The sequence below is a fragment of the Pongo pygmaeus genome, chromosome 23 (assembly GCF_028885625.2).
Source record: "Pongo pygmaeus isolate AG05252 chromosome 23, NHGRI_mPonPyg2-v2.0_pri, whole genome shotgun sequence".
Lineage (NCBI taxonomy): Eukaryota > Metazoa > Chordata > Mammalia > Primates > Hominidae > Pongo > Pongo pygmaeus.
The window spans coordinates 34,432,033-34,447,176 of record NC_085931.1 but is presented as its reverse complement, the minus strand read 5'-3'; the positions used below and the strand labels follow the sequence as shown (position 1 = coordinate 34,447,176).

The following is a 15,144-nucleotide window of genomic DNA, read 5'->3' as shown; positions in this document are numbered from 1 at the left end:
TGTACAAGGTACTGCACAGGACATGCTGCTTGCTGCCTGGGAGAGGCTCAAGGCCTTCAGTGCCTATCCCTGTTATTTTGGGAGTAGTGCATCTATTTGATGTTCTTAAGAAACACTGTTTGACAAATACATGGGGCATACTTCATGGACTATTGTTGTTTCAGGATCCACAATGTTTTTATGAGGAGAGCTACTTTTTATTCCCCCAAACATTGACTTGCCTGGACTAGAGGTCTCAGTGATGTGTGCTGATGTGACACCCTTGAGCAAAGTTGGAGAAGAGATAGTGGTAATTTCCACCACTTCCCCTTCTCCAAGACACTGGAAGTGCTGTGAACTGTGCTCCTTCGCTCCTCTGCTCTGTAATCTCTGCCTGGGGGCTCTAGAGGGGCTCTAGGGAGGAGTGTCAGCCAGTGATTCCTCCTTCTTGACCAGGTGGGGACCCAGGATCTTCTGGTGAATTCTGATTTTTTTTTTTTGAGCCTGAGGGTCATTTTAAGAATTTGTAGAAGCATTTGTGATTGTCTCAATGGTTGGTGGGTGCTATAGGCATTTATTTAATAGGTAGGGCCCATGGAATTCAAGGCTTAGTGTGGTGACAGTTCTGTAAAATAGAACTTTTCCTATGATCTGCACAGCTTTAGAATATCTTTTTTTTTTTTTCTGAGACTGAGTCTTACTCTGTCACCCAGGACAGAGTGTAGTGGTGTGATCCCAGCTCACTGCAACCTGGGTTCAAGCGACTGTCCTGCCTCAGCTTCCCAAGTAGCTGGAATTAAGAGATGTGCCACCACGCTCAGCTAATTTTTGTATTTTTAGTAGAGGCGGAGTTTCACCATGTTGACCAGGCTGTTCTCCAACTCCTGACCTCAGGTGATCCATCCACCTCGGCCTCCCAAAGTGCTGGGATTACAAGCATGAGCCACTGTGCCTGGCCTAGAATATCTTGCTGAATAATTTATGTAGATAGAAAAAAACTGTTTAAGGCTGAACCTGTAACTGAATTCCATTTTACATAAAGGATTTTTTTAAATGTAATTTTAGTATAAATGGAAATTTCAGGAAATGGAATTAGTCTAGACTTTGAAGTGAAATTATCTCATCTTGTTCTTAGTTTTACTAAGTGTATTACTAGTCTTGGTTCTCTCAAGAAACAGAACCGAGATATATATATATGTATGTCTCTCTCTATATATATGTCTCCAGTAGGAAAGAGAGAGTGAGATATGTTTCTATATATAGTATATTTAACTATATTTAACCAATATATATGATTGTATCACACGCATCCTATTGGTTCTGTTTCTCTGGAGAAAATATAAGTATTCAGCAGTTGCCCTTTATCTGTGGTTTTGCTTTCCATGCTTTGAGTACCTCATGGTCAACCACGGTCTGAAAATATTGAATGGAAAAATTCCTGAAACAAACAGTTGGCAAGTTTTAAATTGTGGACTGTTTGACATGATGAAATCTTGTGCGGTCTCACTGTCACATCTGGAAGATGAGTCCTCACTTTGTCCGATGTATCCATGCTGTGTGTGCTGCCTGCCCAATAGACCCTTAGTCTTGGTTATCAGATTAACTGTCTGGTATCATAGTGCTTATTACCCTTATTTCACTTACTAATGGACCCACAGTGCAGGAGTAGTGACGCTAGCATATTGTATAATTGCTTCTTTTATTATTAGTTATTGTTGTTAATCTCCTACTGTGCCTAATTTATCAATTTAACTTCATCACAGGTGGTATATATATACATGGTCCCCAACTTACTGTGGTTCAACCTAAGATTTTTCAACTTTATGACGGCATGAAACTGTCACATTTTTAATGTAATGTATAATATTCAATAAATTACATGACATGTTCAATACCTTATTGTAAAATAGGCTTCGTGTTAGATGATTTTTGTCCACCTGTAGGTTAATGTAAGTGGTCTGAGCATGTTTAAGATAGGCTAGGCTAAGCTATGATGTTCAATAGGTAAAGTGTATTAAATGCATTTTTGACTTGTGATATTTTCAACTTAGGATATTTTTATTCCATCATAAGTTGAGGAGCATCTATATGTATAGGCAAAAACATAGTATACATGGAGTTGGGCAATATCTGCATTTTTAGGCATCCGTAGGGGTTCTTGAAACATATCCCCCTCGGATAAAGGGGAAGCATTCTATCTATAACAAGATCCTTATTAAAGGAATTGGCTCATGCAATTATGGAGGCCGAGAAGTCCCAAGATCTGCAGTTGGCCAGCTAGAGATCCAGGAGAGCTGATGGTGTCATTCTGATCTGGTTCTGAAGGCCTGAAAACCAGGAGAGCCACCGATGTAAGTTTCTGTCTGAAATCCAGCAGGCTTTAGACCCAAGGAAAACCAATGTTTCTTTCAGTTTGAGTCAGATGGCAAGCAGAGATGTCCCAGCTCAGCAGTCAGGTGGGAGGGGTTCCCTCTTAGCCTTTCTGTTCTATTCGGGTCTACAGTTGATAAGATGAGGCCCACCCACATTAGGGAAGTTAATCTGCTTTAGACAGTCCATTGAGTAAAACATTAATTTCATCCAGAAACACCCTCAGAGAGACACCCAGAGTAATATTTGACCAAATGTCTGGGCACTCCATGATGCAGTCAGATTGACACATATATTAACCATCACACTAAGAGTGATTCACCTTTTTAGGTAAATGAAGAATCAATCACATTATTGATAGCATTCATGATAGGTAGTGTGGTATCTGAGTTGCCAAAATGACATACCCAAATGAAGAGTATTTGTAGCTGTGAAATTCAGTGATTCAACTTAGAGATGTGGATTTCTGACCCTTCTGCCTGAAAATTTACATATTGAAATTTATATTTATTTTATTAAAAATTGTTTTTATATTATAGTTGCTGTGTTAAGTAGATATTTTTGGAATATATATGTCATAAGTTATTTCTGAATTTTATTTCAGGATAGTAAAGGTATATTTTTAATAGTCTTTAAAGAACGGGGGTGAGGCATGGTGGTTCACACTTGTAATCCCAGCTATTCGGGAGGCTGAGGTGACAGGATCCATTGAGCTTGGAAGGTCAAGGCTGCAGTGAGCCGTGACTGCACCACTGCACTCCAGCATGGGTGACTGAGTCTTAAAAAAAAGGTGCGCAGTGGGTATTTGGGTCTGATATGGCTAAGAACCAGCGGTCTAAGTGATCTCAAGCTGCCAGCCTCCTTGAACAGTCTGCAGCTCAGCATCTTTAAAGCTTTGACTGTGTTTCTTTTCTCCTCTTGGACCTCTGCAAAACCATAATCTTTCTCTTTATCACGTATTTTACAGCGTTGGGATATATTTTCCAGAAGTCCTTGTTCAACTTACAATGTTATTTCATCATAAGTTTAGGAAAAACTTACGGTTGTTTTTTTTAAATTTTAGCTCTAATGATATGTAATTTATATGTCATACAATGCACTTATTTAAAGTGTAAAACTTGGTGGTTTTCAATATATTCACAGGATTGTGCAACTATCACCGTGATCTAATGTTAGAACTTTGCATCACTCCAAAAAGAAACCCTGTATCCATTAGTAGCCAGCCTCTATACTCCCTATCCCAACCCCTGGCAATCACTCATATTCTTTTTATCTCTATGGATTTGTTTCTGCTAGATAATTTGTACAAATGGAATCATATAATACATGGTCCTTTGTGGCCTTTGTGTTTTTTTGTTCTTTATTTTAAAAAAAACAACAGGATACATGTGCAGAACATGCAGGTTTGTTACATAGGTATACGTGTGCCATGGTGGTTTGCTGCACCTATTGACCCATCCTCTAAGTTCTCTCCCCTCGTTCCCCACCCCACAACAGGCCCTGTTGTGTGTTGTTCCCTTCTCTGTGTCCTTGTATTCTCATTGTTCAACTCCACTTATGAGCAAGAACATGCAGTGTTTGGTTTTCTGTTCCTGTGTTTGCTGAGGATGATGGCTTCCAGCTTCATCCATGTCCCTCCAAAGGACATGATCTCATTCCTTCTTATGGCTGCATAGTATTCCATGGTGTATATGTACCACATTTTCTTCATCCAGTCTATCATTGACAGGCATTTGGGTTGGTTCCATGTCTTTGCTATTGTAAACAGTGCTGCAATAAACATACTGTGTGCATGTATCTTTATAGTAGAACGATTTGTATTCCTTTGAGTGTATACCCAATAATGGGATTGCTGGGGTATTTCTGGTTCTAGATCCTTGAGGAATCACCATACTGTCTTCCACAATAGTTGAAGTAATTTACATTTCCACCAACAGTGTAAAAGCATTCCTATTTCTCCACAGCCTTGCCAGCATCTGCTGTTTCTTGACTTTTTAATCATTGCAATTCTGACTGGCATGAGATGTTATCTCATTGTGGTTTTGATTTGCATTTCTCAGATGATCAGTGATGTTGATATATAGACCAATAGAACAGAACAGTGATGTTGATATATAGACCAATGGAACAGAACAGAGACCTCAGAAATAACACCACACATCTACAACCATCTGACCTTCAACAAACCTGACAAAAATAAGCAATAGGGAAAGGATCTTCTATTCATTAAGTGGTACTGGGAAAACTGGATAGCTGTATGCAGAAAACTGAAACTGGACTCCTTCCTTACACCTTATAAAAAATTAACTCAAGCTGGATTAAAGACTTAAATGTAAAACCCAAAACCATAAAAATCCTAGAAGAAAACCTAGGCAATACCATTCAGGACATAGGCACGGGCAAAGACTTTCATGACAAAAACACCAAAAGCAATTGCAACAAAAACCAAAATTGACAAATGGGATCTAAGTAAACTAAAGAGCTTCTGCACAGCAAAAGAAACTATCACCAGAGCAAACAGGCAACCTACAGAATGGGAGAAACTTTTGCAATCTACCCATCTAACAAAGGTCTAATATCCAGAATTTACAAGTAACTTAAACAAATTTACAAGAAGAAAACAACCCCATCAAAAATTGGGCAAAGGATGTGAACAGACACTTCTCAAAAGAAGACATTTACATGGTCTTCTTTTACTTGGTGCAGATGCTCCTTTATTTAACATGGGGTTACATCCTATAAACCCCTCATAAGTTGACAATGTCATGTGTTGAAAATGCATTTATTATACCTAACATACTGAACATCGTAGCTTAGCCTAACCTACCTTAAACATGGTCGGAACACTTAAATTAGTCTACAGTTAGACAGAATCATCTAACACAAAGCCTATTTTATAATAACATGTTGAATATTGTATGTAGTTTATTGAGTACAGCACTGACAGTGAAAAACAATGGTTGTATGGGTACTCTAAAGTATGGTTTCTAAAGGTTTATTGCTTTCACATCATTGTAAAGTTGAAACATTGTAAAGTTTAAAAATAGTCGGGGTCATCTATGTATTGTTTTCAAGGTTCACCCATATTATAAGATATGTCAGGGCCGGGCACAGTGGCTCATGCCTATAATCCCAGCACTTTGGGAGGCTGGGGCGGGCGGATCATGTCAGGAGATCGAGACCATCCTGGGTAACATGGTGAAACCCCATCTCTACTAAAAATACAAAAAATTAGCTGGGCGTGGTGGTGGGTGCCTGTAGTCCCAGCTACTTGGGAGGCTGAGGCAGGAGAATGGTGTGAACCCAGGAGGCGGAGCTTGCAGTGAGCGCAGCCGAGATCGCGCCACTGCGCTCCAGCCTGGGCAAGACTGGAGCGAGACTTTTGAGCGAGACTCCGTCTCAAAAAAAAAAAAAAAAAAGAATTTTTCAACTTTTCTGTAGTGACATCTAGCTTTCAGTTTTATCACATGGTAAAATTCTTCAGAAACAAACTTCTAAAGCACTTCCTTCCAGTTATGTTCTCAGTGTAATGCCATTTTTTCCCGCAGATTTGCTTGTAAATGCATCACGAAGAGGCAGCCCAGAATGAAGAAAGCAAGCAGGAGTGTTGGCTCAGTGCCTAAAGTGTCTGCAATAAGTAAAACGCAAACAGCAGAAAAAGTTAAACCTGAAAACAGCTCTTCAGCATCTACGGGAGGCAAACTTGTAAAACCTGGAACAGCAGCATCATTGTCAAAGGTATTCATGTGATGTTTGAATACATGATGGGTTTTTGGAGGACTGAATTTAAATATGATGTTTAATATATTAAATGAGCATTCTTAGGGGTGTGCCCTCTTCTGGTGCTGGGAACACTTGGCCTTTGAAGAGAGCTTACAGTGGGGTGGACCAAATTGCTGTTTTTGATCTGTCTTTTTGAATGAAACCAGACAATAGGCTTGTTCATGAAACAATAATTGAGCACCTGCCTTGTGCAGGATGCTGTGATTGTGTGAGCTGGAGGTACAGTCTGCCTTCAGGGAGCTTGTGGAGGAAAGGATGGAGGCAAGGCACAAACATGAATAATGAAAATACCCAGGGAGAATGTCAGATACCCTGGGAGAGCAGTAAAGCATTGTGAACAGTTTCAGGTAAGTAAATATTGTTTCAAGCCTGGGAAGGTTTTATGAAAAGGTCATGTGAGCCAAGTCTGGCAGTCCTGTGACCCCTAGACAGGTGTTTTTATCTGCCTGTCTCCCTCACCTTCACCACCACAAATTGCTGTTCTTCTGGCAGCTGGTCCACGATGATGATGATTATTATTATTATTACCATTTTTTTAAAAAGAGACAAGATATTATTATTACTATTACCATTTTTTTTTTTAAATAGATGAGATCTGTGTTGCCCAGGCTGGTCTCCTGGGTTCAGTGGATCCTCCTGCCTCAGCCTCTCGAATAGCTGGACTAGGGGTGTGCGTATGCATGCACAACTGGAAACATGATCTGTTCATTCTAGGTAGGGCCCTGATAGATTATGGCTTAATTATTTTAAGAAGGAACTCAGGAACAGCCGATGAGGAACTTCCTGATATGTGTAGAAAGATCTAACAGGAAATGCTGGTTTTTCTATTCTAAGGTTGTTGGAACTGAACCCAGGCTTATTCCCTTGGCTCAGAGATGCACACAGATTTTCTCCTTGCTATGGCCCTGATGAATTGTTAGGTATCATTCTGTGACCTGGAGGATGGTACCAGGAATAGACCCTTGCCCAGCTTCCATTGTCTCAGTGAACACACTGAGTCATTTTGTTGGTGGCAGTGCTGCTGCTCTTTGGTGTAAGACAGGTGGCATTTTCTGACCTAACTGGTTATTCAGTTGCTGGGGCTCTCTTTGGCATGGAGTGCCTGTGTGACTAGGTGACCTGTTATTTATGTGACTGGAAGAACAGGTTGAAATGTTGGCATTAGATGTGCACTGCTGCCTTCCTTCTGTGGCCTCTTCATCAGAGGCAGGCAGTGTCTTTGGAGGTTTACTATGGAATGTGCACTGAGCAGGCATGTTACATCTTCTGAGTCTTGGATCTGGAGTTGCTGGGAATTTGGTCTTGAACAGTGAGTACTTTTCCACTGTAAAGCAAAACTGTACACTTACTCTTGCCAGCGCATGCCAGCTGCTGCGTTGACAAGTTTGTTTAAGGCGGGGGGGGGGGCGGCGGCGGGTGTGTGTGTGCGTGTGTGTGTGCGTGTGTGTGTGTGTGTGTGTGTGTGTGTGTGTGTGTGTGTGTGTGTGTGTGTGTGTGTGTGTGTGTGTGTGTGTGTAGCAGGAAGGTCAGGGCAGAGGTAAAGCTATTTGGCAACACTTTTCCTGGAGTGGAGCAATTGCCTTCACCTAAGAGAGGGGAAGGAAAAAGTCATTAAATGGAGATTAAAGTAAAAACAGAGAAGGAAAGAAGAAAATAGTGAAAAAAAAAAAAAAGGAAAACATTGAAGGGCTTTGAGACCCCACAGTGTTATTTTATTTTTCTAACATTTTTTTTTCCTGTGCTTCTCTGGCATCTAGATACTTCCTACAATTTGAATTCCTTTAACTGTCATGGAGCATTGATGATTAACCAGATGAATGAAGTGTTTGGCTTAATTATTGAGACAGCATGTGCACACACCCATTCATTTGTGGACACCCACACCTGTGTGTCTGTCACTGCACAATATTCTCATGACTCTCTTCTTGTAGTGACAGGGTACAGGATATGCATTTCTTCACCTCTCATTTCAAGTATTGTTTGAGGCTAGATGTAGTTGAGGGTTAAGGGGAAGGACTCTTTTGATCCAGAACACTTCACTGCTGGTTGGAGCTTTTGTAAATACAAAACACTACTGCTGCTCACAGTGAGTTTTGGGGACATTATTCCCACTTCTGTCAGGAGCTGTGTCATTGGGCTTGCAGCTTTTGTATGCTTAATTCTCCTTTGTCACAGTCAGTGGAGAGGATTATTTTCCATGTAGAGAGGGTTTCCTGCATGCCTACACTTTGCAGGGTTCACTTACTGTTCAGGTGTTCATGATTAGTTCTTTTGAAGTAATATACTTTTCCATTATACCGATGATAATTTTTTCTGAAAATTACAGACATGAATTAATAAGCTTCAGTTAGAATCTATAATTGATAACTCTCTATGATTATTTGTGGTCATACAGTGTAAACGTTTGTTAATAGTATGAACAATCCACCTCTGAAACTTGAAAGGTAAAATTTGATAACAAATCTTCAAATTTGAGAGAAAGATACATGTGAAACTTGGGCTTGACCTTGAGAAGTATATGTACCTGGTTGTAGTATTTCATTATTTGTGTCCAGAATGCTTGTACCAAATTATTTGCATTTTGCATCAGTTACAAAGAGTAGGCTGAACATTTATTCCTTCATCAGTTTCATGTTTTTAGACTTACCGATGGGGGATGTTTGTGTGTGGGAATGCACATGCCTTTACAGAATTTTGTAGCAAAAATTAAAAGAAATAGGGAAAAATAGCAGAGAGCCTGCTAGTAGCTTAGGGTAAAAGGTAAGTTGGAAAATGCAGAGTTGTGTTTTGTTTTGTTTTTACTTTTTTTGTTGAAGTAAAACATACGTACAGCAAAGTCCACAAAGCATAGGTGTTGAGCTTAGTGAATCATCACAAAATGAAACATACCCTGCAGTCACCACCTAGTTAAAGAAACAGAACATACGTGCCCCTCAGAAGCTTCCACCGTGCCTCTGCTTAATCATTGCCCTTCCTGTCCTCCCCAAAAGTAACTACCATTCTAACTTCTAGCACCAGAGATGATTTTTGCCAGTTTTTGATCTTTACAGGAACGTAGTCATACACTGTGTTCTTTTTATGTGTGTCTGGTTTCTTATCCGTACTGTTGCATCTAGCAGCGGTCACTTCCTTTTCATTGCTGGTTAGTAATCCATGGGATGAATATACCACAGTTTGTTCATCTCTTGTACTATTGGCAGACTTTTACTACTATTGGCAGACTTTTGGAGTTTCTTCTCTGTGGCTATGAGTATTATTGTTATGAACATTCTTATACGTGTGTATTAATACACATGTGCACCCATTTGTGTTGGTTCTAGAACGAGGAGTGAAATTACTGGACCATAGAGTATACCTATGTTCAGCTTTAATATTATAGATAGAAGAAAATCATTTCTCAAGGTGGTTACCAGTTTACACTCCTGGTTACTTCACATTCTCTCCTGTACTTAAATTGTTACTCCTTTCATGTTAAGCACTCACGGATGTATAAAGGGATGGAGCAGTGGCATTAATTTGCATCGTTACCAGTAAGATTGAATACCTTTTCATACAATCTTTTTTTTTTTTTTTTTTTTTTTGAGATGGAGTTTCACTCTTGTTGCCCAGGCTGGAGTGCAATGGCACCATCTCCACCTCCCAGGTTCAAGCGATTCTCCTGCCTCAGCCTCCCGAGTAGCTGGGATTACAGGCATGTGCCACCACGCCTGGCTAATTTTTTGTATTTTTAGTAGAGACGGGGTTTCTTCATGTTGGTCAGGCTGGTCTTGAACTCCTGAGCTCAGGTGATCCGCCCACCTCGGCCTCCCAAAGTGCTGGAATTACAGGCATGAGCCACTGCACCCGGCCTTATACATTCTTTTTATGTGCTCAGTGGACATTTAGACCCGTTTCTATGAAGTGCCTGTTCAAGTCACTTGCCCATTTTTCTGTTGTCTTTTTTTTTTCCAAACTTTTTTTTTTTATTGTGGAAAAATGCATACAACATTCATCACCTTGGCCTTTTAATTTTTAATTTTAATTTTTTAATTTTTTTAAGAGATGGAGTCTCACTCTGTTGCCTGCCCAGACTGGAGTGCAGTGGCGTGATCCTAGCTCACTGCAGCCTTGAACTCCTGGGCTCAAGCAGTCTTCAGGCTTCAGTGTCCTGTGTAGCTGGAATTACAGATGTGTGTCACCATACCCAGCTAATCAAAACAAAAATTTTTTTAGAGGCAGGGTCTCACTTTTTTACCCTGGCTGGTCTCTAACTCCTTGGCCTCAAGTAATTCTCCTGTGAAGGTGGGATTTTAGGTGTGAGCCACTGTGCCCAGCCATCTTAACAGTTTTTAAGTGTGCAGTTCAGTTCCATTAAATACATTCACATTGTTGTGCAACCGTCATCACCATCCATCTCCAGAACTTGTCATCTTGCTAAACTGAATCTCTGTACCCATTATATAATGACTCCACATTCCCTCTTCTCTCCAACACCTGACAACCACCATTCTACTTTCTATCTCTATGAATTTCACTGCTCTAGCTACCTTATATAAGTGGAATCATACACCACTTGTTTTGTGTCTGGCTTATTTAACTTAGCATCATGTCCTCAAGGTTCATCCATGTTGTAGCATGTGTCAGAATTCCTTCCATTTTTAAGGCTCAATGGTGTTCATTGTATGTATATGCTATATTTTGTTTATCCATTCATCTGTCAGTGAACACTTGGGTTGCTTCCACCTTTTGGCTACTGTGGATAGTGCTGCTATAAATATGAGTATACAAAGATCTCTTCAAGGCCCTGCTTTCAATTTTGGGGGGGTATATACCCATAGGTGGAATTGCTACATCATATGGCAAGTCCATTTTTAATTCTTTAAGGAACTGCCTATTGTTTCTCGCTGCTAGCAGCTACACCATTTGCAGTACATAAGGGTTCCAATTTTTTCACGTCCTCTGCAATAGTTGTTATTTTGTTTTTTGATAGTATCCATTCTAGTGGGTGTGAGAGGGTACAGTGTCATTTTGCACTGATTTGTGGTTCTTTGCCTCTTCTAGATGTGAGCCCTTTATCATTTATACATGCTGCAAGTATATTCCCCCACTCTGCCTTGCTTTCTCTCTCTTCTCTCCCCTCCCCTCCCCTCCCCTCCACTTCATAAAGGTATGATACCTTTAAAGGTATCTTCATGAACAGCAGTTATTTATTTTAATGTAGCCCAATTTATTAATCTTTTCTTTATGGGGTATGTGTGTCTGTGTGTGTATGTGAGTGTGTATGTGTGTATGTATGTACATGTATATGTGTATGTGTTTTGTTTAAGAAATCTTAACCCATCCCTAGGTCAAATGAAATAGTTGCCTATGGTTTTTTCTTTTTCTTTTTGTAGAAACAAGGTCTCACTATGTTGCCCAGGCTTGTCTCAATCTCCTGATTGCAGGAGATCCTTCTGCCTCACCCTCCCAAAGCCTTGGGATTATAGGTGTGAGCCACCATGCCTGGCCCCTATTTTTTTTTTCTAAAAGTGTTTTTCTAAATTTCATATTTAGATCCTCAATCTGTCTGGAAATAATCATGTAAAATCTTTTTATTTTGAAATAATTTTAGACTTACAGAAAAACTGAAGGACTAGTACAAAGAATTCCAGTATACTCTATCAATATTCCTCATATGTTAACCTGTCATGATTATCACTTTCCTGTATGTACCATGTATACACACATAGTTTTTTGGGGGGTGGGGGGGCTGTTTCAGCATGAACTATAGACATAATGCTCCTTTACTGCTGAATATTTCAGTGTGTATTTCCAGAAAAACAAGGACATTCTTTTTTATAACCATAGTAATAACATTGATAGGATGCTAGTATCTAATGTATAACCTTTCATTAAATTTCGCCAGTTGTGCTATTTCAGATACAGCAAAAGAGGAAAAAAAATCTGTTTTCTGGCCCAGGATCCAATCCAGGATTATGTATTGCATTTAGTTGTTATGCTCCTCATCCTCTTTAAATTTGGAATAGTTTCTCACTCTGTCTTTTATCACCTTGACATTTCTAAAGAGCGAAAGGCAGTTATTTGATAGACTGCCCTCCAGATTTGGGTTTGGTAATATTTCCTTGTGATTAGATTTGGGTTATGCATTTTAGGCAGGAATACCACAGAAGTGTATGGAAACAGATGGCTTCCATGTTTTCCATTGTGGGGGATGTTAATTTCCTTTGGCTAGGTTTCTCCACTGTCAGGTTACTGTGTTCCCTCTTGTAATTAATAAGTAGCTTGTCAGAGATAGTTTGAAACTTTGTACATATATCTATCCTTTTTTTCACTAGACTTTTCACCCTGGTTTTAGCATTTTTTTGGATAGTTCTTTCCCAAATCAGTTAGTATTGTGATTTTTGCCACATGGTAATTTTCTAATTCTGTCATTCCTTCTACATGTGTTAGTTGGCATTCTCTACAAGGAAGAGTTTTCACTTTCCCTTGGTTTATATATTCATTTATATTACTGTAAATTCATAGATACTTAGTGGGGTCTAAATTATTAGGATCATTTAGTTTTATGCCTAGATTATCCCTGATTTGTCCACTGGGAGCCCCATCAAGCTGGTTCCTGTGTCCTTTTGACATGTTCCTATTACTCTTTGAGCACTTCCTTCATTTCTGGCACAATAAGTTTTGTACCTTTTCAGTCCCAGCCCTAGAATCAGCCATTTCTTCAAGGAGGCCTTGTTCTTTTTAGTGGAGGATAGTACTTAAAAACCAAGACCTAGAGGTTAGATGTGTTCATTGCTTTTGGGACACACACATGCACACATATCTGTGTCAATTTTTTGTAGCTGTATCTATTAAAATGTGTGAGTTCACACTGATAATTCCAATTCCATTGACTTAAAAGATTCATAACAGCCTTTCCACATCCTATAATTGTAATCCATTTATCCAACACTGAAACACCTGGCTTCTACAGCCTATATTTACTTATTTTCTCCACCCTAGAATGTACAGAAAATAGTTTTAGAATTATCTGTACAACTGTGAAAAACAATTTATCAACTGAAGTTCAATTTTTTTTTTTTTTTTTTTTTTTGAGAGTCTAGCTCTGTCGCCAGGCTGGAGTACAGCGGTGAGATCTCAGCTCACTGCAACCTCCGCCTCCCGGGTTCAAGCGATTCTCCTGCCTCAGGCTCCTGAGTAACTGGGATTATGGGCACATGCTGCCACACCCAGCTAATTTTTGTATTTTTAGTAGAGATGGGGTTTCACCATGTTGGCCAGGCTGGTCTTGAACTCCTGACCTCATGATCTACCCACCTCGTCCTCCCAAAGTGCTGGGATTACAGGCGTGAGCCACTGTGACTGGCCTGAAGTTCAATATTTGCATACTTTTGTCTTTGGCTTGAGAGTTTGAGGATTTATGGTCAAAATACTACCGTGTTGAAAAAATACTTGGGTTGTGTTGTTCATTTGAAATACGGTTAGTCTGTTTGTTCCTATCCTATTCCATTTTAGGTTTCTCCTATCTTTATTTATTTGTTTATTTTCAGCATATGAAACACTAACATGGCTCCACGAGTCAGAACTATATGAGAAGATATGTTCAGAAAAGTGCCCCTCCCCTCCCCTGTTCCCTCTTACTCAGTTCCCACCCATCCCAGAGGTTAACAGGCAATTTAGTTTTTGTTTATTCTTCTCATGTTTCTTTTTGCATAAATGAGCAAATACACATTTTTTACTTTCTTTTTTACACAAGGTGGCAAAATATATTCTTTTGCACTCTGTTAATCTTTTCACTTAATGTACTCTAGAAATCTCTCTCCATACCAATTGGTAGCAGTCTTTCTTATTTTTTGTGGCTGTTTAATACCTCATTGTATTCACTAAAGTGTACTTCATATGCTTTCCTGCATATATATAGGCATTTAAGGCGTACCAGTATTTTGCAATAAAAAACAATGCTGCAGTGAATAATTAGCCATGTGCATATGTATTTTTGTATTATTGGAGGTGTATCTTCAGGTTAAATTCCTAGAAGTGAAGTTGCTGGGGAGAAGGTAAATACATGTGTAACTTTGTTAGATATTGCATGATTCCTTTCATAAGGCTTATGTCAAGGTGCATCCCATCAGCAACTAAGAAGAGTGCCTGTTTCCCCATATTCCTCCCAAAAGAGCATGTGTACCAATCTGTCAAGTGACAAGTGCTGCTTAATTTGCATTTCTCTCATTATGAGTTAGGTTGATCATCATTTTCTCTCTCTCTCTCTCTCTCTCTCTCTCTGTGTATGTGTGTGTGTAAACTGATTGTGTGATTCATTCATTTTGTTCATTTTTCTGTCTTTTTTTGGTCTTTTCCCTCTCAATTTTAAAGCATTCTGTGTTAGGGACCTTAACCATTTGTTTGTGAGATATTGCAAATACACTTTCCCAGTTTTTTATGTTTTAAAATTCTATTTATGATGGTTTTTTGGTCATACAAAACATTTTAACGTTTTTTTAATTAAAAGGATTTTTTATTTTTAAGATTTTAATTTTTATGTAGTCACATCTATCAAGTCTTTGTTTTACAATTTTAGATTTAAAATCATAGTTAGAAAACCTTGGACTTTATGTTTGATATGGTGTGAAATAGGTCTCAGCATTTATTTTTGCCCCCTTGGTGTTTGCACTTGACCTAGCACCATTTTCTGGAAAACTCTTGTTTTCCCCCTTGCTGCCTTGGTTATAAATCAAGTGTCTATAAATATGCAGTTTCCTTATGGACTCTGTTTCACTAGTTTATTCTTGTTCCAGCGCTGTACTGTCTTAATTATTATAAGTGCAAAGTTTATGATTTGGTGCCCTTATGTATATTTAACTTTGTCATTAGCCAAAGGCAAATTGTAACCAGAGAAGTGTGATGAGTAGTCCACTTTGACATGACAATGTAGGGTGGTTTTCAATGTAATTATTATCAAATGGAAGAATTTAACTTATGGAGGAAGAAAGATTAGTTCAGATAATTTTACTTTTATTAGCAGGATACAAAAGA

General features: G+C 39.1%; 1 protein-coding gene across 5 annotated transcripts in view; it reads left to right on the top strand.

Annotated features, from left to right (window-relative positions):
- SPECC1L (sperm antigen with calponin homology and coiled-coil domains 1 like) overlaps nucleotides 1-15,144 on the top strand; it is a 148,148-nt gene that overhangs the window by 27,918 nt on the left and 105,086 nt on the right. For 4 of the 5 annotated variants that reach the window (XM_054469313.2, XM_054469318.2, XM_054469312.2 and 1 more), the window contains exon 2: nucleotides 5,898-6,087. The exons of the other annotated variant lie outside the window; for it this stretch is intronic. In XM_054469313.2, the coding sequence (XP_054325288.1) occupies nucleotides 5,935-6,087 (153 nt within the window). In that variant the 5' untranslated portion in view covers nucleotides 5,898-5,934. The remainder of the gene's footprint in view (nucleotides 1-5,897; nucleotides 6,088-15,144) is intronic. 5 annotated transcript variants of the gene reach the window in all.